Source organism: Pangasianodon hypophthalmus, chromosome 27, assembly GCF_027358585.1.
Source record: "Pangasianodon hypophthalmus isolate fPanHyp1 chromosome 27, fPanHyp1.pri, whole genome shotgun sequence".
NCBI classification, from domain to species: Eukaryota; Metazoa; Chordata; class Actinopteri; order Siluriformes; family Pangasiidae; genus Pangasianodon; species Pangasianodon hypophthalmus.
Window position 1 is genome coordinate 5,009,251 of NC_069736.1, and position 25,995 is coordinate 5,035,245.

Genomic DNA, 25,995 nt, shown 5'->3' on the forward strand with positions numbered 1-25,995 from the left:
TGCTGTTAGGCAGAACGTTAGCTAGCTTTATCATTGTTAAGGAAATGATATTAAGACTAATGTTAATCAGTGAAGTATATGTTTAGTAATGTGCATTTTTGTCTTAACTGGAATGTTTTTCAGAGACAGAACGTATGAAAAGACAGGCACAGCCGGATATTAAATGGTTTCTGGCCAAAAGGAAGCTAAGTCAGCAGTCTGGGAGCAGGCAGAGAGTGACAGAGAGTCAAGCAGAAGCCAGTGGAGGTTAAGAGCAGGGCAGCTCCAACCCTCCTTCTTGCTCAAGCCTGTAGAGCTGACAGCAAACAAAGTATGACTTGCAAAATGTATATAAAGCCAACTGAACAAAAAAATTATGCATAAATGCAGGACATATCTTTGTGGTCCCTGATTGAGAACAATCCTAGATCCGCCCTTGCTCCGTAGATCACAGCGGTGCGGAGCTGGTGTCACTTGAAAGTTACAGACTAGATCTTTTTAACATTTTCTAATGTGGTTGTGTAACCTTATAACCTATAATGCATGTCAGGCATTGTAATCCAGAGCGATCTGTCACTTCACAAATGCAGAAGTCCACAAAAGAATGCGATCATGTGACCAGCGTGCTTTCTATATATTTTAATTCTACGGGTTGTGCAGATTGGGACCTCTGATGTTCAAACAGTGCAGTTGGATTACATGTATAATTAACAGTATGCTGATTTAAATATTAAAACTGTGTGTGTGTCTCATCTCTATTTACTTGCTGGTAAATAGTTTAAAATGACATAGTTTAATAATAAAACTAACCTGAATATATATATATATATATATATATATATATATATATATATATATATATAGTATATATATAAACTAACCTGAATTTATATGCATAAAAATTAGAATTTTTTTTTTTATTATTCTGGAAGTAACTATTTTGGTTTGCCTGAGAAACTGTAACTGCCAGCAATGAATGTTATCTGGAATTTATTTTCCATAAAATATCAAATGATAGCAAATCGCCTTTGTATAGATTTACCTAGGCCTCTACAGTACAGTAAAATACTCCAAAATATGACAAACATGATAAACAATTCAGCATTTTATTATTTGTGAAAAACGATCCAACCAGAAGAACTTTGTCTGTCCATCTCTACTGAGTAGTTTTGGGCAATCTGTACACGCCGGCTGAGACGATCAGCTGGTGATCTCGCACTTTTTTCTGCAGGAAAGCCTGCAGCTCGTTGACGTCCATCTCGGTGACACTGGGCCCTGTAGCCACAAACATGCGCAGCATGGAGTGAATCCTCTCCAGGGTCATGCTCTCCAGATTGGTCAGCATGGCCTGAATGTAGGCCCAGAACAACTGAAGCAGAACAGAGAGAAGGACAAGTCATTGGCTGTCAAAAGAGTCACATGGGTTTGTTTTTTACTAATACTGACCAATACTGGCACAATAATAACGATATGTAAGGAATAAAACATGTGGCTTGTTAGAGGAAAATAATCAGTGACGAGGAGTAATGTGACCTGACACCACATAGTTGATTAATTTCCAATACCAGCACATTCCCAAGTGTTTAATTCCTCTTATTCAACAGCAATTTGCCAACACTAAGAATGTTTTATTTATTAAAAAATGACATGTACACTTTATCAGTTTATAAGTAATTTTCATGTTGCACAATCAGTGTTATACAACAGCAATTTGCCAATGCTAGCAATGGTCTATTTATTTTATTTGATTAATGAACCAACCATTATACTTTTTATCCATTTAAAGTTACGTTTAATGTTATGGAATGTCTGTAAAAACCATAGTTCCTGTTATCACGTTACGTTATAGCAGATATAAACACTCAATCACTTTCTCTTGAACTATTGAAAAAAAAAAGAAAAAAAAAAAAAAAAACAACAACAGCAAAACGTCTTCTGTCCTTAGACTATTCCGTATGCCGACACTGGAGACTCCTTCCAAAAATGCGAAATAAAAGTCTTCTCACTGAAACTTCCTATATAAATGATGTGTTTTTCTTTGTTTAATAGCACATTTAAATAGAACTATCACCAACACTTAAATATGAAGCATCCACCATACAAGTCAACGTATATTAGTTGTTACTACAGAAAGAATAATGTATTATTACATATAAACTTGTGTTTTTAATCACAGCCAGATCTACTGTCAGAGCTACTTTTATAAAAACATTACTCAACATTTCTACAGCTCTGTGGTCTGATGGTGAATAAGGATACCACTGCACAGAAAACTAGTATGACCAGGGCTGCAGTTGTACAGTGAATGACACTTTAGGCTTTGCTGTGCGTGCATGTATGCTGTAACTCCACCCACCTGCAGCTTCTCCTCCCTCTGCTCTGACTGCGTGGTGGTGTTGGAGTCTCCCTCCTCGTCGCTGTCTATGAGCATGATGCCTCGGTCAGGCCGTTCGCGGCTGGAGGCCTTCTCGAGGACGCTGTATCGGCCCGGTGACTCCTCCTGGAGCACGCCATGCTGCTGCCACAGCGCTAGCTTTCTGCGCAAGAGCTCCTGGGGCACACCCAGAACTCCACTCAGCTCCTCCAGGGCCCATGTGCCTGAGAGAAATCATATTATTTAGGGAACACATGTTTAAACCCAGGTTGCACAGTAGCAGCAACTGAAGCAGTCTTAACTGTGTAAGTTGGAGCTGGAGTGTTCTTGGGTACTGAATCTCAAGACTGCTGCACATTGACGAGAGTAATTCTTAGGATACAAACAAATGTCTCACTCTGTCAAAAAACAGACTTTAAAACAGAACTTTTAAAGATGAAATTAATCATGCAGCAATTAATGTCAGGTGTTTTTTTTTTTATTCTTGATTGTAATTGATGCAATTTGAATTGTACTTCGCCTAAACAAAAACATCTCCACTCTTAAGTCTCAGCTTGCTTCAATAAAACTCACCTGGATAATGTACATGTGTGCCTTTTAAATACTGCTGCTATAATCATAGACTATCCTATGCTCATTTCAGGACTTGTACACCAATTCAAAAAGATAATATATAATATACCAACCAAAAAACAAAATGAGCTCAATATTTGGCTCAGACCTGCTTACTTCAGCCAGACTGAGGGTCACAATCACATTGTGTCCTTATAGTGGTTTTATTTCTGCTCACAGAGCTCTACTATAAATATCTCATGCTCACAAAACAGCCCCTGTATAAATAGAATAAATGCTGAAATGGAAAAGAAGGTAGGAATTGACAGTTTGAGACTTGTTTATTCCCTCACCCTTGTCCTGGAAGTGCAGGATGATGGCAGCGTGGATGGGAGACACGGAGAGGTTGGTAAGAGTGCGGTCCTCCAGCTCCACGTCCAGTGTTACTGATCCCAGGTGAGGCTTCCAGCTCAGAGTCCTCATAGCCTACACACACACAAACACACACACACACACACTTTGTGAGGATATTCCATTGACATAATCATTACTGTAGCTAATTAATTCTACATCTACACCTACACCTCAACGTAACCCTTAACCTCAGCAACCAAAAGCAAATATTTGGCATGTTTAGTTTTTCAAACTAGAAAAATGGTTATGAAAAAAACAGAGTGAGAGGAAGAGAGACCTTGAGCTTTTCAAAGCGGTGTGTGTAGGTCTCCATGGATTTGGAGACGGCAGCAGGCAGTTCCAACTTCTCCTCTTTGAGCTGAGGCCAGAACTCTGAGGACAGGATCATGGCCGACAGAGGAACAGGAGGCTGCTCTTCCTCAGGCAGACGAGCCTCCTCTTCATGAATGTTAGTGTTAATCCGCCGGGAATCAGCCACATCCTACAGAGAGAGAGAGAGAGAGAGAGAGAGAGAGAGAGAATGAAGAGCACTCTTCAGTTTGGATGATTTTGGCATTCCTTATAGTTAGCATTGCCGATTTTCATTTGAGTTGCATCTTAAAATGCTGTATTTCCTGTATTTTTGGTGTGAGTAGTGTGTTATACTGGGAAATTTAACAAAATAAACTATTACTAGAACTGGAATTTTATGTAGTGAACACAGACAAGTGGAGTGATACAAACAGTGAAATGTACCAGTACCAGTCTTGTTACACTAAATATCAGCACTCTTGGCACACTGCTTGTACAAACACATTAGGGGACCGTTGTACTGTTGTATAAATTATGTTTTTAAACTGTCTGATATAATCAAAAGTCATTCAGGGATCATTTATAGATTAAATTTCGATTAAAAAAAATTATATACTATTTATCTAAATTTTTTAAATATTGCAATGAAATATTTTGGCCTCATGACCCACTGCTGATCTTCTGGCCTCATGGCCCACTGCTGCTGTGGTCAGCTGCTGATCAAAACAATCTGAATCAACTTTACAGGTTGACATGGAAACCTACTAGCCAGTAATGTTTTAGCTGCCCTCTAGTGGACATTGATTTTAACCCTTTAGATGCACAAAAGATCTACTTCAACTGCGTGTATAGCAACCAGTTGCGTGTATAAACTGCGTGTATAGCAGCCAGTTGCACACTTATGTGTAGTTATGCAGCAATAATAATAATAACAACATCAGCCACAGAACATAAAGAGACAGAATTTATGTAAGTAGAATTGAACGTCAATTTAAAGAGATGGCTCTGACCTTCAGCATGACCTCACAGTAGTGCATGTGGGACTCTCCAAATCTCAGCTTCAGCAACTCCACATTCCGAATCTCCCTACACACACACACACAGTGCATTTCTATATACAAACCCAAACTAAACCATAATTAAGAAACAGAAAATATACTTCTTCACACTTCAGAAATAAAAACTGCATGTCATGTCACATTTATTACAGTGTGATTGCTCAGTAATAAATGTGTGTAGTGTGTGTGCTGAGTAAAAACACCTGGCCGTGTTGTAGTTGAGCTGGTGCAGCAGCCTGTCTGCCAGCACAGTTTTGTACTCATCAATGAAGATCTCCTTACTGCCAAAGATGCTCACCAGAAGACTGATGATGTCTGAGGAGCGCCGCTTAGAGCCGGTCTTATCTACAAAGACAGAGGCTGACTAGTAAATAAGCCAAGTTAGAAGTGTACCTATAGCACCTATCAGGAAAACAAGGTTTTTGACAGAAATGTATAGTGTGTGTGTGTGTGTGTGTGTGTGTGTGGGCCTCTGACCTGTTAGGGCATCAGTAGGGTCAGGGGTCCACTCCTCTGGATCGCTTCCCTCATCCTCACTATCCTGTGTTTCCAGGGTAACAGGGTCGGCCCGAGAGAGCTCACTGGCTAACTCACTACAGCCCTCAGTGTCGCCAGTTAGACTCGCGACAATCTGACGCACCGTGTCTTCACGTGTTCTGTCCAATAAGAGACAAGAGATCAATTCAAATCAGTCTAATCCATTTTGTCAAGCCAAGGTCCAATCCAATTTTACCCAACAGAGCATAATCCAACTTTACTCAACAAAAGCCCCATCCAATTTGATCAAACCAGAGTCCGATCCATTTTTTGTCCAGCCAGTGTCCAATCCAATTTTACCCAAACAGAGTCCAATCCAATTTTACCCAACCAAAGCCCAATCCAATTTTATCCAATCAGAGTCTGATCCAATTTTACCTAGTCAGAGCCCAACCTGATTTTACAAAAGCCCCGTCATATTGATTATACAGCCCAATTAAATTTTATCCTTTCAGAGCCCAATCCAAATGATGAAAATAGATTCAAACAGTGGACCTTCTCACTGGCTTTCAGTTTAGAACAAGAGCACAAGACATGATATTCCACAGAGCACTAACTGGTAGCAACAGGAATGTGAGCAAATCCGATTACTGCCATAATGCCAGTGTTGGAGCCTTTAAGCAAAGTCATTAAACCTCAACTGCTCCAGGACTGCCTTAATGGCTGACCCTGCACTCTGACCTCAGATCTCTACAAAGGATATGTTTTTCACAAGCATGCTCTAGAAGGATAAACAAAGCTAATAACAAGAATCTTAAGAATTTGTGTTTGCAGAGTGTGATACAGATACAGAGTCTTGCCTCACCTCAGGTATTTGCGAATGGGTTGGCAGGCCACCTGAAGGATGACCATGGAGGGGTCGAGTTCCCGTAAAGCTTTAATGGCTGAGATGTAGACGGTTATTATGTCAGATGTGTGAACTCCTGCAATGGAGATAGGGAACTTAAAGTTAACCATTTTTTAGAGAAAGTGTGTCACTTTTTTTCCCCCAGAGGTTTGCTGCTGACCTGGGTGCAACAGACGTGTCTCAAAAGCAGATTTGAGAGAAGTAAGGAGTTGCTGTCTTTGATTGGTCCGCTCCAGACAGAACTTCAGGTCTTCAACAGCAGGGGTGGACTCTGGGAAATCTACACAGGCAAAGGAAGATATACATTTTTAACAGTTTCAAATAGCAGAGCATGTAATACATGCAAAGTATGCAGATCAATTAAATTCATCATCAAATTAATGACGGTGTCATCACATCACAATGGCATATCATTTTTTTTTCTCACCTCGAATGATGCTGAAAAGCTCCTCAATCCTCATGTTGACGTAGATGCGGCAGAAGAACTGCTGCATATGACAGCGCCAGCGCTGGAGGATGGTACTGCCAACGTAATCTAGCTTTCCGTCTGTTGGTAAAGAGCTGGAGCTGGCCTCGCCTACCTCGCTCGCAAAGACCCTACTGAGCCAACCAAGGACCTGCTCTAACCACTGCAGCACAGAAATAAATAAACGATCAGGAACTGGGATTTGGAGAAAGATGACACATTTAATATAAATGATTGATTTGGACATTATGGCTGTCAAAAAATTTCACTATTCTAATATTTATGCATTCAAAGGCAAGAATCCACATTTGAATGTGTTTTACTTTTAGCTGCCTAACACAAGTCTATAGAAACATGTTTTGCAAACGTTTGGCAAAATTACTTTTCAAAGGTTTTTGGCAAAATTCTCTTTTCGCTTGATGCAGGTAAAGGGGCGGGTCAATAGACGTCAGTATCCATATGTCACAAGGCTACTGTCATAATTATTCCAGCAAAACTGTATGGAAACTGTATGGATTTTGAGACACACACACACACACATACACACACACATACACACACACATACACACACACATACACACACACATACACACACACATACACACACACATACGTACATATACTGCCATTTTCACTGTGTTTTATGCAATACAAGCGTGAATGTTTGCAATATAAAATTCATGTTAATTTTACACCTACATAGTATTTTAATACAATTTTAAAGTTATTTGACAGCCCTAGTAGACATTTTGAAATTGGCAGTCAAAAGTCTTGAACTTCAAGAAACAGGTTCAAGTTAAATACTCCAGAATTAGAAAATATAAATATGAAATAGATACAACTGAACTGAAAAATGTTTGTGACTTTTTATTTTATTTGAAAGAAAATCTAGATCCAACCAGAGATTAGACAATTAGACACTTGAGCACGCAATATATCCTTGCCTTACTAAGACTCTAAAATCCAGTGTAAGACAAATCGCGGCTTCAAGTGATTTACAGTAACTGCTTCACCAAAGCAGTGCACTTGCATTTATATTCCTGTTAGAATGAGCAAGTCCTTAAATACACGAGTCTAAATTGGACTTCTCCAGATGCCTCTGTATTAGTGCCGTGCCCTAGTTTGAGTAGCTGTGTTGAAAACAGCAACAAACTACTACAACAACCTGGGTGAATATGTGAGTGAACATTGTAATGTGGTCTTTTGTGAGAAATCTATGTGAACAAAGCCTTAGAGTAAACAGGAGGAATGCTGACATACATCATTGAAGTCTGAAAGGAAGGATCTTTCATATTCGCCTCTGCAGCGCTGCTCCATCCTCTGCTCGATCAAGCGGTGCAAAATGTTGGTCACTGCCTCAGAGCTCACTCTTTCCAACAGCTGCAGTCTGGAGCTGCAACACATAATACACACAGCATAACCTGCTTACTCAGAGGATACACAGGATAGAAGGATTATCCAAATAAATAAATAAATAAATAAATAAGCAGTTCTTGGTAGTCACTTACAGGATGTGACTAAACTCTTGCAGCTGCTCCAGAGCGTCTTGGCACCAGCAGACCTGTGGCGCAGCGGCGCAACCCGTGCACACATCATTCCCATCGCTCTCTGCTGCCACGTCATCAGGCTCGATTTGCTCTCCCAGCTGGCTCATGTACACGGAGAAAGTGCGGCTGTAGAACTCTAGGACACGCTGTTGTAGCACTGGAGGTGGAGAAAACAGGAGAATGGCACGGATGATAGAGAAGGCCCTCTCTCGCAGGCCATGGGCTCCGGGTCCAAGCAGACCTGCTCGACCTTCGTCCTGCCACGAACCGAGTCGCTCAAGACCACCTGAGACCAGAAAATACAGAGCACATTCTTACTAAGAAAAGATAAAGTATGAGGTACGACATTTTAGGGGAGACTTATATCTATTTAGAGCTATCCTAAATCAAACAGCACATATATACTTAAATTATTCAACACTTTCCCCAGCTATATATTTGCAATATACAATATAATGAGCAAATCTTCACAAAGTCCCTTTGATATTTACCATTCAAATTAAATGGAAAACTAAAGCCTGAAAAAAAAGAACAGAAAGCCTGTATACTCTCCAAACTCATTTATCATGGAAGCCTAAGGGCAGTTGTTGAATTCCATCAATGAACGTTTATGTGAAACAGATTTCTGTAGAAAGCTTTCATGATTACTTCAGTCAGAGGTACTTTCTATTGCCTAGATGACAGTACACAGCTGTCACAATGTCAGAATCACTTTACTGTTCACAGTACACAACTTTAATCTGTTGGAATGGTGTGGACACTACACAAGTGAAATCAAGAAAAAAATAAAAATAAGAGAAAAATGTGGAGGAAGCATTGGTTGGAGAGATGCAAGTAGCAAGGGCTGTCTGTTCTGCAAAGAGAACTGGAGGTATAAGGAAAAGAAACTGAGCTATGTTTATACTGTGTGTTGCCAAGAATCATGTCGTGTTTGTTTTTATTTTTGTGTTCTTATCAACCATTTGGGTATGATGTGCCAAATAACTTCTTATAGAACCTTACTGTGGTTACATGTTTTTCCTGCCTCTTTTCCCAAGAGTTTCCTCTCGTACTTTTATTGACTGTTGCTCATCGCCAATATCAGATTCACACAATAAGATTCATCGCTGAGAATTCAAACATGCTTGAAAATGTCTGAGAATCTGCAACAGTATACAGAAGTCACAATAATTACTGTTTACTGTATTGCTTCAGAGGTGGAAAGTTGGATAAACTTTCTTTCATATCTGGCTCATCCTAAGCTTTAGTGTTAACACATTTACTAACAGATTTCACCAAATGACCTCAGACTTAATCGTTCATAAGCTACAGATGTGGAGAACAGATTGTAAAACTCTGGAGTACTTCTTTAACCTTTATGGCAACAACTTATCGATTTAGCATTAACATAAACAAAAGGCACAAAAGAGGAGAACGCAGCTTACAGAGAAAAGGTTGGAGTCGCTGCAGCAGGGTCCTAAAGGCTTCCAGAAGTGCTCTGGCTCTGTCTCTCTCTTGTGATTCCCCCTCCGGCTGCTGAAGTCCGGCCCAGAACTCCGGAGCCACGTTGGACGCCAAAGAAACCTGCAGTGTCTCCAGCAGCCAACCTTCCACATACTGAACCAATCCTTTCTTACACAGCAGTGTCAGAGCCTCAGAAACAGACTCATCAGTAACTGGAGGGGGTGTGGATGGAGATACCTACAGGACAAAATGCAAGCTTATTATACGGGAAGCGTATAAAATCATATATCATGAAATGGCGTTGTCTGTTGGGATGGTACATTTTGAAATATGTTGTCTCCCATACAGCATCTTTCTGAAAATGCTATAGAGTTCTAAGAAGCATAAATACAGTGACGTTGTTCTGCTATTGGTGCCTGAGCCTACAGATTAGGATTTTTTACAGGTCCTTCTACAGACTATATTAGTCTGCGTGCTAAAGTGCTTATGCAGATTCACATCTGTTTCTGCACAAATTCAACAATGGACATGTATAGTTCACATCGATTCATTATGTACTGCTATGTAGAAGACGTACATAACACACCCCTGTGATTACAACTGCATCGCACAGTTGGAAATCAATCAGAATTGTAAACAGAAATCTTCTATGGGGACATATATTACAAGAGTGACATCTGTATTTCTTTGAGGAAAATACAAACACAAAACGAGAGGCCTTGACAGAGAAATCAAAAAAATGAAAACAGTAACATGATTATTTTGTTTAAGTGTTTCGATATACACTCCATTAGATATCATGGGAATATGGTAACTCTAATTGTAGCCAAACACTGTTCTGTTAGTTTTACATTTAAGTTGCTGTATGCAGGCTATAGCCTTCTGATGCAGTGTCCGTCACACCGTCCCTTTGTCAGATAAAAACTGCAACTATTGTTTCTATAACGTCTACTTTATTAGGTATAGTTGCCTTGTAAGTACACTAAGCTACTTTATCAGCTCCACCTTCCATGCAGATCAGGGATTCTTAAAAAGGGGTGCAGGGACTCCCAGTGGTCAGTGAAGTATAGCCATGGCGTCTGTGGTTATTTTAATTTAGTTCCATTTTGGTTAGTGGAAACCACAACCTACTGATATCAAAGTTGTTATAATTATTATTTTGTTCTTGCGGTTATTAGCCAGTTTGATTAACTTGAATTGAATGAGTACAATCCAAATCCAATCCAAAGCATCTAGTTCTTTCTATAAACAAAGTCAACCTGGACATAATGTGTTCTGTCAATGGGAAATTCAAGAATACAACGCTGATAAATCAACAAAATACGACGATAAAAATTTAAATCATGTTGATAAAGTAAATATGTATCCAGGGGGTCCGTGGAACTACAATACGTTTGTGAATCTATGATTTAGATCACCTTGTAGGTACATAATTACTGATTGCAGCCCATCTATTGCTATGTGCAATCTGTCAATCCTCCTTTACCATCCATCCATTTTCTATACCGCTTATCCTACACGGAGTCGCAGGGAGCCTATCCCAGGGGATTTGGGGCACAAGGCAGAGGACACCCAGGATGGAGCACGAAACCCCTGAAGCACGGGGAGAACATGCAAGCTCCACACACAGGCAGGACACAGAACTGAGGCGGGAATCGAACCCCCAACCCTTGAGGTGAGAGGCAAACGCGCTAACCACTAAGCCCCCACCCTCCTTTACTTCATTCATTTATCAATGCAGTACTGACACTGATACAGTAGTGATGCTATGATTGTAACAGGTACAGCAGAGCCAGCTCCCAAATAACATCTTGTCAGCCATAGTCCTACGGTAGTCCCTATTCTTTGATAGGTTGTGTAAAGGAGATCTTACACTGTGCAAAGCAACAACTACAGTCAGCAACTGCATTCCTACAGTGTGCACCAACGTGGTACCTCACCTGTGTGGGAAAACACTACAATGTGCAGGACAGGTGGTACTCCAGGACCAGGGTTGGGAACCTACACCATAGCTGAAGCTGATAAAATGGCCATTAAAGGTGCACTAGGTAAGATTAGTGGTTTTTTAAAGTTTTTTCCTTGACCTTTCCTTGAGACAATATGTCAGTAAGTACTTCATCTAGTGTGTGGGTTAGGGTTACAACATCCAGTAGGTAGTGGATCTGATCTTATACGTCATCACGCTACAGGCTGCAGTGAGGATATCCTCATAAAATGACTGACAGATGCATCCAAACACAAACAAGTGTTCCGGACCGGAAGTCAATTTTCCTGATCAGCGTTCTCAGAGACTTTATAAGCTTTTACGAAAGCCATGGCTTAATGTATTGTTTTATTATCATTTTCTACATATCTTCCAGGTTATTTTTTACAAGTAAGGAATTAAAAAATCGCATATTGCACCTTTAATTGTAACGCTATGTTTTTTTATTATCAGTCTCACCCTTGAAAACTCACCAGTGCAGCAGTCACAGTGTCCCAAGCTGCCGGAAGCCCCTGCGGCAGTAAAACCGACGAGCTGTCGTTCATGTTCGGACCAACACAGTTTCTCCAAAACGCATTTTTTTTAAAGCCGTTTCCGTGGCTCGAATCGAGTTTTATCGCGCTCTTCTCTCAAGCGCCGGTCGCGTATTGATGACGTTGACGCGCCCGGAAGTTGATAAACGGCTTGGTGGGGAAAAGTTTTCAATTGTAATCGCTCTGGAAACAGAAACAGGAGGGCGGATTGACGCGTGGATCTGCCACAGGATCACGGTGGAGTGAATTTCAGCCAGGATTTCAAGCAAGAAGGTTAACGAGCTTCACTACATGAGCATTAAAAGTCGAATTTGAGTGTAAAGCAGGTGGATTTGGGGCGATTTAAAGATAAGCAGCAATGACCCAACAAGGAGCTGCACTGCAAACATACAACAACGAGCTGGTCAAGTGTAAGTAGCTCCATATGTCAAGTGCAAGTCCAATTTAAATAGCATTTTCTGTGATCTCAAGGTCTTCTTTTTTTAAAAAAAAAAAAAACAACAACAACATGAATTTACTGTCTGTGCTAGCAGGACTAATGTGGACTTAAGGACTAAGTAGTTAAGTAGCTGCCATAAAGCAGTTTCAGCAGTTTTCCTGTTTTCAGTATCTGCTGAAAATGTTCTGTTACTGAATTACATTAAAATATGGAAGCTTTTTTAGCTGTCTAATTTGGAATAAATGTTGTGTGACTATGTTTAATACATGTTTTAAGACACCATGCAAGAAATGATCAGAATCACACCACTGTACTGGCTTCACAGTTTCTCTGTAACAGAAGCTTTTAAACATTTTATAGTCAGGAACCCCTGTAACTGTTTAAAAAAAAATCCCATAGACTCCTTCAGTACAGATTTATTTTTTAAAAATAAACTAATAAAAATAAGAACATTATTTACATGAGTACAATCGTGTTTTGTCTGTTTATAGGAGCCAGAGTTTTTTTTTTTTTTTTTTTTTTTTTTTAATTTCTGAATTTTCCACCGGTTTTTATTAAATGTCATTCGATTCCACTTGAAAATATTTATAGATATAATAAGTTTAATAATGGAGGGTTTCTGCATCTGTAAGCAAGTTAGAAAATCACAGACCACTTGGTTCTGCTTCCCGGATCCACTTTAAGAGCCACAGTGCTATAGTTAATCACACTCTGTTGATTTGATTAAAAAAAATACACCATCAATAACATCAATAAAACTATCACTACAATCAATAATACATACTTTAAAATTAAGACTGGGCAATCAGATGATATATTGATATCGTGATCATTTATTTCACAATACACATTGTATTTGTAACTGAGATATCGCAGGTATCATGTATTTTTCTAACTTTTATTTATTTTATTTTTTTAAATAACAGTCACAAACTGACTGGATGGTGCTGATTTGATGTAAACATTTAGTACCTTTAAATTGTTTATTTTTCTCTTTTTCAGTTGTAATTTATTTAATATGTTAAATAGAAATATAAAATATAAATACAAGTATGAAAAATGATTAAAAATAATCACGATTTGGCATAGTTTTGTATACATTTTTTTTAGTTTATTTATTTTGAGTCGTATATAATGTGACATGACAGAAATACCATGTCACAATTTAAAATTTTTTTTTTTCAGTGATTCATTAATGAGTGTTTAATGTTTACATTGTCTATTTAATTATTGAAAAAAAAAATCAGTAAAAATTGTAACATTTTACAATTTAAAAAATTAAGTACAAAGCTGTAACATCACGTCAACAGCTTCCAGTTTGTATTTATTAAAAAAAAACACAAAAATGTTCTTATTTAATTAAAAATCCCAGTACCCATAATATTTTAGAAAAGCTAGACAGGATTAAGCTAGATTAATTACAGCTGAGTGAACTGAACAGGAGTAAAAGACCTCTCACTGAGGTGATAGGACTTCAGTAGACTTGCTGCACTACTTTGCACACCTCTGTCTACTAATCGTATCTCTATAATGTTAGTATTTTCAGATTTTGGAGCTCATTTTAGGAAAAGTTGCACTTGAGGCATTCTTTGGTTGTTGTTTTAGCCCATGACAAACACACATGGTCCTCCTTCATTAGTCAGTTTTGTGTGAATCAGCGAAAATTCTGCTGAATGAAGCTTTTTTTTTTTTTTTGTACATACAGAAAGTCCCACTTAATTTCCAATACCATGAATAAATGTACAGGACTTTGCAGTACAGTATTTATACTGCACTTTATATTAACGTTCACATTAAAGTGTGTTCATTAGTAATTACGTTTTGTGAAAAATAAATGCTGTGAATGTTAAAGTTGCTCATCTACTCATTGTAGATAACAGCTCTAGGTAAAAGCAGAAGTACGGTACAGCCTTCTTTATCACCTGACTATACCACAGCGCTGTTGAATTCTCGAATCGGATTGGTCAGAAGGTGTTGATCTAATTTTCAGCTAACTTGTTTCTCTGATGTTCCACAACTTTACACTGAACTACAAATGGAAAATATTATGATGCGTCATATTTTAATAAATAAAAAATACAACACATACGAAATACGAAAATGTAAGTTTTGGCACATTGTTGTGGTATAAGAGGAATAAAACACTTCAGGACATGCTGTAATAAGAATTTAACTAACTTTGGGGTGGTAACAGTAAATCTGTTGTCAATGGCTACGTTTACATGCACATCAAATTCCATTTAAGGTCGATATTCGGGTTGCAGCCATATTATATGTACGATGTTTATACGCGTAAAGTCATCGAATATTCCTGTATACACAGTTGTTGTAAGTTTGCCTGAGTTGCCATTCCTAAATACCCATCTTACAGCTAAGAATCTGTTAGCACCCACAATTCCTTGCGGATTGAGCATGCGCATGTATCTCCTTTCAGTGGATTTTCTGAATAAGGTGTATACATGCAACAAATTTCCGATTAAAACAGGCATATTGCAGGGATGGGAATCGGAATTTGGGAATCAGAATATTGTCTTAATCTGAATCGGGCAATCGGATTGTGGCTTTTACATGACTCAATACTAATCAGAATGTTGCCAATTCCTCTTAATAATGTGCATGTAAGCATAGCAACTGATTATTTACCTATAACAGCATGCCCTGTTGTATTGTGTTCCTTAAATCCAAATCCAAGTGATGGCAAATTGTTGTGGTATAAAAGCAATAAAACACTTACGGACGTTCCGTTCATGGAAAACAATCAACTTCAGGATGGTAATGCACCATTACACCACTCTGTTGTTGATTAATTTCTTCTAACAGCATGCCCTGTCATGTTTTATTCCTTTCAAGGCTAAAACACTGCAAGAAAGTTTGAGAAATTTCCAAAAGAAATTGGTTCTCTTTCCTCAGGTATAGAGGAGCTGTTCTTTAAGAGGGACGAGCTGAATAAGCAGATCCAGCAGGAGGAAGAGGAGAAGACTCGTCTCCAGCATGACATCCGCGTGCTCACGGGGAAGTTGAGCCGCGTTTCTGAGAGTCTGGACCGCCGCCTCACTACCCGCAATGAGTTAGACCGGACCATCGCTGAGACGGAAGCTGCATACATGAAGGTACGGATCAAGATCCTATTTCAACAATTATTTTTTCTGTAACATAACTTAAGGTCATCTTTGGAGATTCTTTGGAGATTCGTTGTAGATAATTAACAACCATTTTGATTTGTACTTTAAAAAATAAATATCAAGCCAGCAGTAATACTTTTAACGTGAATGTTGCCTAATTACAAGCTGACAGGTTTCATTCAGCCTCTGGTAATAATAAATAAAACTTATTATTATTATTATTATTATTATTATTATTATATTTTATATAGCACCTTTCTGCAAACTCAAGGTCACTTTACAATATGAAAATAGATAGGCATGACAGCAGACAAAAAACAAATGGAAATAAGGAAATGGTAGTACAAATAATCTGAGCTAATGAAATGGACACATGCTCCCACATGTGGCTGATTAAAAACCAACACAGCGATGGCAAGTGGGATGGAAGACAGTGTGTGTCTCGTCCACTTGGCGCTACATTTAAAAGGAATCAGAGGTGCTAACATCTACAGCTTAGCCGTAGCATTCACGATTATTTTTGACCACTTGCTACAGCGATATGGGAGACAAACACAAATAAAATTCACTGGCAGAAAAGCCAATTCACCGAAGGGGAAAGGACGGAGGATGTGTCTAAGGTGTCTGCCAGTGGTTACTTTCCCTATCTGGTGAGCCAGTAGAAATCAGGAAAGCGGTACTGTGGTCTCTTTGGTAGGCTTGTGTTATGTAACAATTTTATCTTCTCTACATGATATATTGTAGGGATAGCAACCTGCCAAAGTTTATGCATTTTCAGTAGGCGCTTCAGAGTCTGCTATCACTCAAATACGCCAAACAAGTGTCTTTTTCTGTCAGTCGACATATAAATCTCGAATGACCTGCGCAGGAGTTTTCAAACTCTGTGATATTATAAATAATATAATTTACTGAGCCCCACCTCCTTCCACTATCTCACATACTTTCGAGTAGACTCAAAGGGTGCCTTTACTTTCTAGCAAGGTAAACGGAGAATGTTTTGAGTTCATTCATGGTAAATAATTTATGTTGGATTTGGCTAACATTAGATAAGTATACATGTAACATTAGTTACGTATATTCATTAGGGATGGCACTTTTTTCCGTCCAAATATTGTCAAAAATGACACTTTTGGCTTTCGTCAGGGAAAAAAGTCTTAAAGTATTACCTAGAAAAGATTAAATATGCCTAGAATGAAGTGACGGATCTAACAGTTTACAAATAATGTTACTGGTGATGATAATTAGAAGGAGATGAAATACATTCAGACATGTTCAAACACACTGAGCAGCAGATTAACAGAGAAAATGTTGGCCATGTGGATTTGTAAAAGCATTATATCATAAATGCACTGTTTTTATACAGTTTATTGCACATTACTATGAAATCACCTGAAAATTGCCACTGCCAGCAAGCAGTTCCTGACTGCACAGTTGATATTACACCCTCCCCTACTCTGCTTAAACCTGAAATTGTGGAAATGCTTGTTTTCCTGTCTTTTTGGACAATTCAATTGTTAATTATGATTTTTAATGGTGAGCTACGAAAAAATCTATATCTTACAAACCATTAAAAATGGAGGCGCTGCATATTATTAAGTAACGTGCATACCTCACCCTGAACTTTTTCCTCTTTTTCTTTTTTTTTTCTTACTGTTGCTTGCCCCCCAAACAAATTGAAAAAAATTGAGCAGTTTCTTCCACTAATGTGCTTTATTGGTTTTGTCGTAAAATTTCATTTTTTCTTTCTACCTGCTAGGATTTTCTTGTTAGCAGTGTCAGCACCTCTGAGGAATCTCTCTAAGCTTAAAACCAGACATAAAGAAGTTACTTGATTAATTTGCTTGCTTTGTATAAAAACTAACTCCTTTTTTTTTTCTCTCCCAGATTCTAGAAAGTTCTCAGACCCTGTTAAGTGTTTTGAAGAAGGAGACTGGGAACCTCACCAAAGCCACAGAACCCAGGAGCAGCAAAGACCGTTTACCTCTATAGTCCTTTCCTTTATTTTAGTGTCGAAATGCCCCGACACCATGCAGCATTTAACCCTTTCATAACTTGATATTTTAATACTGAATTCAATTCCTACTATGATGATGCACTGTATTTAAATGGGATGTTTTTAATAAAGGTTATTTCTAGTGATTTTTTTGTTGTTGTAGTTGTTGTTGTTTCATGACCATCAAGGTTGTCACAACCGACCCCAATAACCGCCTTCACTTTATTGAACATTTGTGTGCATGTTTAACAGTTTTTTTTTTTTTGTTTTGTTTTGTTTTTAAATCTTCTTTGAAATCAATGACACGATGTACATGTAAATTTAGCCAAGGACAGAAATACAAGAAAATAAAATTGAACGTACAGTACAAACAGCAACCTGTTTCCACCATGAAAATAAACAGGGGGAGGTGTGGAAGAGTGGATGGACGGTTTTATTCAACTTTTTACCTCATACGTAAAGGCACAGGGTCCTAACCTTTTCTCTGAAGACCCCTATGCTATCTACTCTTAACATTTTACCTAACGTTTTTCAGAGTTGCTATTTTTTTTACTTACTAATCAAGCTGTTAGTGGAATGAAGCATCGATGCAAAATATCTGACAGCTATGGCAACTTTTTTTCCTGTGGGAACTAGAGGAACATTACTACTTAACTGTTATCTCTGCCATTTCGGTGTTCATTAGGGCTGTAATTTCCCAAAATTAGTCCATCCATGACAGCAACACTTCCCCAACCATCTCAACCTTTTAAGCAAGACTACACAAGGTGCAAAATAAAGCAAACAAAAAAACAGTGCAAATGCATGAAAGTAAAAGTCAAGTTTTTTTCATTTTTTTTCATTTTTTTTTTTTTAAATAAAGCACCTTAATGCTACAGCAGATGTGTAGAACTTCTAGCTAAAATTCCTAAAAAGATACTAAAAGATCTAAAATAATAAAATTTCTCATTTATGAAATAAATTATGAAAGTGTGTCCCAAGAGTGTAGAATCTCTGCATCAATACTGGCCAAAGAAGCATATCGAGACTAATGAAAAACTCTCTCTCTCTCTCTCACTCACACACACACACACACACACACACACACACACACACTGGGGTCAGTTGGCATTGTGTGTCCAGTCAGTCTTTTCGTCCTCACGCGCACACGCACATCGTCTCATTTATGAAAGTGACTGAAGTAGCTGTTCATTTTTGCTCACTGGAATGTGAAAGAGTTTTGCGTTCAGAAAGTCATATAGTGAGCAGGACAAAGAAAAAACCCTAACCTGCTTACATAACCTTACATAGTGATGTCACCACATGTAAAAATGACGTCTAACACCAGAGAAAATGTCTGTTGGCATCGGTGAACAATACTGTGGTGTTCGATACGCTGTTACATCACTGACACAGTGTTATATCTCATTCAAGACAGTGTTGTAAATATATTAGAGCTGGTTGTTTACGCAATAATAGCTGCATATCTAAAGTGTTGCATTGTATCACAGAAAACATCAGTGATGTTACTTTTTACTTTTGGTTGCCCCTAAAGTCTGAGTTATGCTTCCATCTGAACACAGGGTTGAGCAAGGCAGTTTGTAAAAGTCGCTTATAAAAAGTTCCCTCCCACCTCCACAGTGATTGGCTGGTATAGACAGACATGTGAATGAATAGGCAGTGCAAAACAGACAGCAGCTCCGCCTCCAATAAATGTATTTTAAAACGCCTCTTTTGCTAGTGATGGGAAGTTTGATTCTTTCAAACTCTCCATTTGACTGAATCAAACTCCTACTTGACTGATTCAGTTTTGCCTGGACGGGGAGCATAAAACCTCCAAACTGCTCCTTATACATTTCTAGCTGCTTCTTTATTTAAACTACAATCTAGCTAAACAACACATAAACAAACATTACTAAAAATATCAAGCACAACATGCTTTCTCATTTAATCCACATATTTTAGTGTAACTTTTACAACAGACTCTTGTACTAGTAGCCCAATGTTGCAATGGTTTGTGGGATCAGCTCATTTTCACTGGACTTCAAGTAAAACATAACAGAAACTGATTCACCAACTGATTCACCCCGACTCAGTGATTGAGTTCATCACACATCACAGTGGACCTTTGGATCTGCACATTTCTTTTTTGGTTCCTATATTCAAACATAGCTGACAACAGAGTTATTCGGTTCACAGAGCGAGTCGATCATCTGACTCAATCTGTGTTCATGATCAGCTCAATTCGGCTCATTTTGATTCGCTTGTTAGAGTTCAGTGCACGGAGCCACTACATGGTCTGACATGCACATAGCATACAAATGAACTGAAAATAGTTGCTTTTAGGATGTTAGACTATGTGGTGTTTTGGTTTATTCTTAAACCAGTGTCTTTTTTTTTTTTGGATGGACTTGTAAAGTGGTTCAACTGATTCAATAAAAGGAGTCGGTTCATACAAAGAGAAGCTTCACTGAGTCAAGTCAGGCATCACTATTTATCACAGTGCAGTGTTAAGTCTGAGACCAGGTTTGCTAATATTTACTCTTCTTTACAAGTGTGACAAGATACATCTAAGTAGTTTAGCGATTGCTGAAAGACCCAACAGTGGCAGCTTGGAGGTGCTGGGATTTGAAAGCATGACCTACTGATCAGTCACCCAATGCCTTAACTACTGCCCAGAGAATCTATTAATTTAAGTACATTTCCCAAATAACAAATGTTACATCACACTTTAATCAATCTCTGAGGCTGCAGTGAAATCGGCACGGCCCTGATCTCAGTCTACGTGCCAACCTTTTATTTTCATGGACAACAGTAAAAACCGTGCACTTTCACATATCACGTTTTGTTGTTTACATCCCGCCCTGCCTGTTAAGATTAAAGCATAACTCAGGCTTTATGAGCTGCTTGCTGTAAAAACGTCAAATATAACACGAATCTGACTCAAATGAGCAAACTAGATGTGCGAGGTCACTGAATAGGAGCTTCATATCGGACAAGTTGCACAACACAGACATCCAGGAAACGTGAAACATATACAGAACAGTAGAAGTGGTGGAACAAGAACAAAAAGAACAAGAACTGTGGCACCCTTTCACTTCTTGCGTACTGCTATATGTACTGTCTCTTTTTATTTCCTTTTTTTGTCCTTATCCTTGTCAGTCTTTTTATTTACATCAGCTGAGTCCGAGCTTCTTCCTCCATGTTTAGGAAATTTGGTCACTTTTATGAGGTGAACAGTGCTACACGGATACAGAGGGCGAGACACAGAAAGGCTACATCTAAGCCTTTAAAATGTTTTTTAATAGTCTCTCTCAGTACATAAAGCACATGGAGACAGGAAGTCAAGAGCAAATCAGATCAACCGTACAGGTTGGCCGGTAACACCTCAGCAGAGATGGAATGGAAACACCGCTCATTGGAATGAATGCTACTGGTTCTTGTCTCTATCTGTGTGTGTATGTATATGTGTGTGTATGTATGTGTGTGTGTGTGTGTGTGTGTGGTTGTGAGTTGTCCAGGCTGGTGGTTGGTCCCGTGTGCTCCAGGGTTCTGAGGAAATTTAGAAATATAGAGCCGGTTCGCTGCTGAAGTCGGAGAGAGAGGAGCTGTCTGCTGGCGTCAACTTGAGGAAAAAAAAAAAAGGCAGAAGACACAAGTTATTTAGCGGGTTAAATTAACAATTAGATTTGATTACATTTTTGATCAGAAAAATAACATGGGTTTTGTCTTTTCCTCTTTAAATAAATTCTAGAAATTTTTAAGAACAACCATGTAATTTGGATCTAATCTCTAAAAAGGAACTGAATACTTGGGCCGATTTCGTGCCGTAGAAATTTGTTTGTACTGGTTTGGTTTATCAGCTAAGTTTCAGTCTAAGTCTATGGCTTACGTTTAAACAACTTAAATATCTGTATGATGCAAGCATGTAACCTACATATGCTTGCATCATACAAAAATGACTGATTACTGACGGGAATAGAACACGTTATGTGGATATTCTTCACTGTAATGAAGCACAGGACTAACAGGATGGAGAATGGAAATATTGAGGCATTGTATTTGCAAACTTCATCAATGCGGTACAGTAATGGTTGACCTTGTGCTTTAAAAATAGCTTTACACCACAGTACAGTTGAATTCTCCATCCTGACTAGTCAGGTGTTGATAAATTTTCTATAACAGCTGACAGTAGTGCCGGCTCCAAGGTTTACATTAACGTTATCATTTCTAAACAAGGCTCTACGCAATCTAAGACGAATAATAAATGGATTAATAAAAACGTGAAGGATTGTGTAAGGAGAGGTTTATTTAACATTTACAGAAGGAGAAGGAGTCTTCCACTACAAGGAAGTCTTCAAGACGCAGGAGTTTATGCTGTGTGGTTTCGTAAATTAACGTAAAGAAAGAGAAACGAGAGAGAATGCTGACGTTAAATGACTATAGCCGTATAACGTCAGTGAGAACAGGAACGAACTTTCTCACAGACGTTCCACAACATTAAACGTAACTATAAAAAGATATGATGTGTAAAGTATGATGTATTTTAAAAAATGGCAAATTACTGTGTTTTAAGAGGAATTAAAAAAAAAAAACCTAATGCTGTTAATGGAAAATAATCAACAGCAATGTCATTGATTACTTTCCTACAACAACACATCCCTAAGTGTTTTATTCCATACATATCAGACATATTTAAAAAGTTATTAATATACGCGATTTCCTGGGTGATTTTGCCTAACACCATGAAACGAATATCATTGTAACATATAGAGGAATAAAGAGGAATGTTAAGTGTGATGACTGAAATAAAACTGAATAAAATGACATACTGATGAACAATATTTACATTACAGTGATGTATAATGATATAATATCTCAAAAACCCGACTCAGCACAAACACTAGCTGCATTTCATTTTTAAATGCCAATGAGTTTTCTTAATTGTTTTATACAGGTGAGGGCGACTTCACAAAGGTCTTCTTAAGACTTTTTCCAGTTTCAGTTGTATACTGTGTTCAGTTTTTTGCATGAAATAGCAATATTTGTCAAGAAACAGATTATATTCTTATATTCTTTATTTATATTTATATACTTTGTGTTTTGAGAACATATTACTTTCACACAAAAAAAAAAAATCCATATTTTTTCTTTAAAATCGTTCTGTACTTTTCCAGAAGGCTGAATAAACAGGTGACTCACCATCACCTCATCTGACATGTCAGCAGGATGGGAATTTGCATCAACCGGGTCTGTAGAGTCACTGAGCTTCTTCTCCTGCCAGGCAGTGAAGTCCACAGAGTGCTTTGGAGTGTAGCTGGATAGATCTGATGACAGAAAATGACATTCATGGAATTAACATCCTAATAAATATGGCTTGAATGAATTTTCGAAAAAAATAAATAAATAAATAAAAAATCAATCCCAACATAACAGTACTGAACAGTTGTGTCTGATGAGTACATGGAGTGACACTCTTCCTAGATTTGCTCTCCATTTGGGCTGATATTTTTTCCTGACACTTCCATAATACTTCAGTAGCAGTGAAAGAGAAGGCGAGTGTCAAATACGGTCATAGGTAATGAATGACAAGGTGGATTATTTAATCATCCTATTTTCACCCAAAATGTGTTTGGAGGAGGAACTAGATAGACTGAAAACGTATTTTCGATGACAGAACAGGAAGTTTAGTGTTTTTCGGTTTGAATGAAATGCCATCAGTAAGACCTCGTGATATAATGCATTGCTGAATCTTAATAATTTCATTATTGTGCCAATTCATATTCATAGATATTAGTTTTTACCCCCTAAGAGTTAACTAGTTTCACTTCCTCACAGGGCTGACTAATAATTTTAACCACACTAGCAATATCACCAACGAATATTTTATCTAAATATTTTATATTTTATACTTTAAAAGACAGAATTTTCTTCTCCTGGCCCTTAAATTAGGAATGTAATTAATCAACTTTTCAGGGTTATTTTTAGTTTCTCACCACATTTGACCAGCAGGTGTCAGGACTGAGCGGTAAGAGTATTTCATTACACTCTGCATGCTGCGTCTAAATTTAGCCGACACGAACACTGCTACTAAACTGACCCTGAATCAGTGAGCATTTCCTCAAACAGGAATTCCTTCCAAGCCGCAAGAGTAGAAAGCGTATCATTAACCCAGGCTGAATACATTTCCTGGCCTGCTCATCCCTCTTTCTCTTCCTCTAATTCTGTTCGTTTCCTCACTGTCTCACCAGTGCTGTTTGGGCTGTGACCGGTTGGGCTGGAGGTGTAACTCGGCCGCGGGATGTGGATCCTTTCCATGCTGATGCCACCTTCTTCCTCTCCTCCTCCCACTCCTCCTCCCCCCTCTTCTTCCTCCTCGCCGCTGTCCCAGACGCTGCTCTCGGACGGGTACTCGAAGGTGCTCTGCAGGCTCGACTCATTAAAAGAGATCTTCAGCTACGGAGGAAGAAAAAAACAACAGAGTCACCTTTTGGGTTTGTCGTGTGCAGGACAGAGTAATGAATTAAGTATTAAGTATGTAAGGGGGGAAAAACACTTGGGCATGTGCTGTTATAGGAAAATAATCAACAACAGGTGATGTGATGCTTTATTCGCGATCCGTTACTAAATATCTTAGCTATTCAATACCACAGGTAAAGTTTTCAAATGTTACCATGCACACATTCCCAAGTTTTGTTCAATAAGTAAGAAATGAAACACATACGGGGTGTGCTGTTATTAGAAAATAATCAACAACAAGGTTGTGTAGTGTCGTTACCACCTCAGCGTTGATTATTTTCTAATAAAACCATGTTCAGAAGTGTTTTATTCCTCTTTTATTCCTCGGCAGTTTGCCAGCAAATACATTTTTTTTAAACTAAAGAAGAACACACCATACTTTTTATCCATTTATTGTTACATTTCGTGGTGTGGAATGTCCATAAAACAAGCTAGTTCCTGTTAGCACTAACATTATAGCAGCTATGAACAGTTGTTCCCTCACTGGCCTCTCTCTTTTTTTTCTCTCTCTTGAAGTTAATAACGCAAAAACAAACAAAAAAAAAAACCAGAAGTTTGTTGTGCTACCTAAAAACCACAAAGCCTTTCCCATGTCGGAAAACTTAAAAGAACAGCTTAACTCTTGCTTTAACAAAGTGCTGACACTGGAGACTCCTTCCAAAAACGCTACATAAACATCTCACAGAAAACGTCACCGTTCAACAGCACTGTGGGGTGAAATGCGTTTAACACACTTTATTTATGTCCACAATTACAGCAGCAACAACGTGCTGCATTAAATTAAAGCTGTAAAAATGCATTTGCACAATGAGTGCAGAAGTTTGTACACCCTCTCTTAAGATTCTTATGATATGAGTAATATCTTATTAATAGCTCAAAAGTTTGCAACGTGACTTGGCCCGACTAAAACCTGCCTCTTCTCCCCCTGATGAAGTTCGTTGTTGTGTTGGTCTGTGTGTTTTGGGTCATTGTCTTGCTGCATGATGAAGTTTCTACAGATATAAATATTATATTTTTCTAATAACTTTATTTTCTATATTTTTTCTAATAAGTCCAGCCTTTTGCCTTGTAACTACCCGTGACCTCTTTCATATCCTCTGAACAGCTTTTGGATCTCGTCTGCTGTGATATTCAGCCCTAAGCACACATTCCTCCTCATATCTCTACCCTTGCCTTATTGCTTGGCCATCGTTCGCACATTCTTCTTGATGTCTCATCTGCTGTAACTGCCTTCTGTAGATCAATCCGAGAAGGACTGAAGGATTCAAAAACATGCCTTTAGAGTGTTTTCCTGTTGCATTTTTAAACATTTAGGAAATTTCTGGTTTGTAGGTAAATTGTAATATAGCGGTCCAATTTCCATTTCTCTATTTAAAAGATGTGCAGGACGCCCTCAAATGTAGATAGGAATAAGGTAAATAATAAACTAATGCCCAACCAAAGACTTAAATCACTGTATTCATGCACTAATTAACTGCCAGTTGGAGAAATTAATTGGTCTTGAAATAATGCTTCATTAAAACTTAAGCTTGTAGATAAGATACTACTGTCGATATTAAAAGATCTGTATTTTTTTAAAAATGATATGTCAATTTTTTCCAGTAAATTAGACATTTTTTTAATCCATTTAAATGTATTCTGTACGTAAACATTGTAATTTCAAAGTTACATCGCTAACATATTAGGTGTTAAACTTTTACTAGCAGTGTATCTTAAAGATGACTGTATATTAAAGATGAATGGTCTTGAATATTCAATAAAAAAAAAATGATAATTTTTTTGTAAATGAATTCCTTTGACTTAAGCTCAAATGAAATTTTAAGAGCTATTTATTTATTTATTTTCTTATGGTTAAACACAAAATTACACAGCATTTCCGAAACCTAATTGATATTTAATAATTGTCAAGAACCTTT

The 25,995-nt window shown here is 38.1% G+C and overlaps 3 protein-coding genes across 3 annotated transcripts in view; 1 reads left to right on the forward strand and 2 right to left on the reverse strand.

Moving 5' to 3' along the window:
• Positions 1 to 1,069: 1,069 nt before the first annotated feature.
• On the reverse strand, positions 1,070 to 12,183 carry anapc2 (anaphase promoting complex subunit 2). The gene is made up of 14 exons (XM_026921690.3): positions 11,968 to 12,183; positions 9,492 to 9,747; positions 8,029 to 8,353; positions 7,781 to 7,913; positions 6,480 to 6,681; positions 6,213 to 6,332; positions 6,011 to 6,128; positions 5,146 to 5,324; positions 4,872 to 5,013; positions 4,621 to 4,696; positions 3,597 to 3,800; positions 3,259 to 3,391; positions 2,336 to 2,577; positions 1,070 to 1,348 (listed from the first exon to the last, which is right to left on the reverse strand). Exons 1-14 carry the CDS (start codon positions 12,037 to 12,039, stop codon positions 1,136 to 1,138), a joined length of 2,415 nt encoding a protein of 804 aa, XP_026777491.1. The 5' UTR covers positions 12,040 to 12,183; the 3' UTR covers positions 1,070 to 1,135.
• A 3-nt stretch (positions 12,184 to 12,186) lies between these two features.
• Positions 12,187 to 17,727, forward strand: ssna1 (Sjogren syndrome nuclear autoantigen 1). Its single transcript, XM_026921691.3, has 3 exons — positions 12,187 to 12,437; positions 15,377 to 15,576; positions 17,473 to 17,727. The coding sequence occupies exons 1-3, from the start codon at positions 12,386 to 12,388 to the stop codon at positions 17,575 to 17,577; spliced, it is 357 nt and encodes a 118-aa protein (XP_026777492.3). The 5' UTR covers positions 12,187 to 12,385; the 3' UTR covers positions 17,578 to 17,727.
• A 64-nt stretch (positions 17,728 to 17,791) lies between these two features.
• Positions 17,792 to 25,995, reverse strand: part of tprn (taperin) — a 28,459-nt gene continuing 20,255 nt past the window's right edge. The window contains exons 2-4 of the mRNA XM_026921689.3: positions 23,809 to 24,016; positions 22,763 to 22,887; positions 17,792 to 21,185 (exon numbers count right to left, since the gene is read on the reverse strand). Of these exons, the coding sequence (XP_026777490.1) occupies positions 21,123 to 21,185; positions 22,763 to 22,887; positions 23,809 to 24,016 (396 nt within the window). The 3' untranslated portion in view covers positions 17,792 to 21,122. The remainder of the gene's footprint in view (positions 21,186 to 22,762; positions 22,888 to 23,808; positions 24,017 to 25,995) is intronic.

Coding starts and splice junctions, on each gene's coding strand:
- anapc2 (XM_026921690.3), bottom strand. CDS start 12,039: ATGAACGACAGCTCGTCGGTTTTACTGCCGCAGGGGCTTCCGGCAGCT. Junction 9,748..11,967: donor ACACTGTGACTGCTGCACTG/GTGAGTTTTCAA, acceptor TTTGTCCTGTAG/GTATCTCCATCCACACCCCC. Junction 6,682..7,780: donor TCCTTTCAGACTTCAATGAT/GTATGTCAGCAT, acceptor TCTGTGCTGCAG/TGGTTAGAGCAGGTCCTTGG.
- ssna1 (XM_026921691.3), top strand. CDS start 12,386: ATGACCCAACAAGGAGCTGCACTGCAAACATACAACAACGAGCTGGTC. Junction 12,438..15,376: donor CAACAACGAGCTGGTCAAGT/GTAAGTAGCTCC, acceptor CTCTTTCCTCAG/GTATAGAGGAGCTGTTCTTT. Junction 15,577..17,472: donor CGGAAGCTGCATACATGAAG/GTACGGATCAAG, acceptor TTTCTCTCCCAG/ATTCTAGAAAGTTCTCAGAC.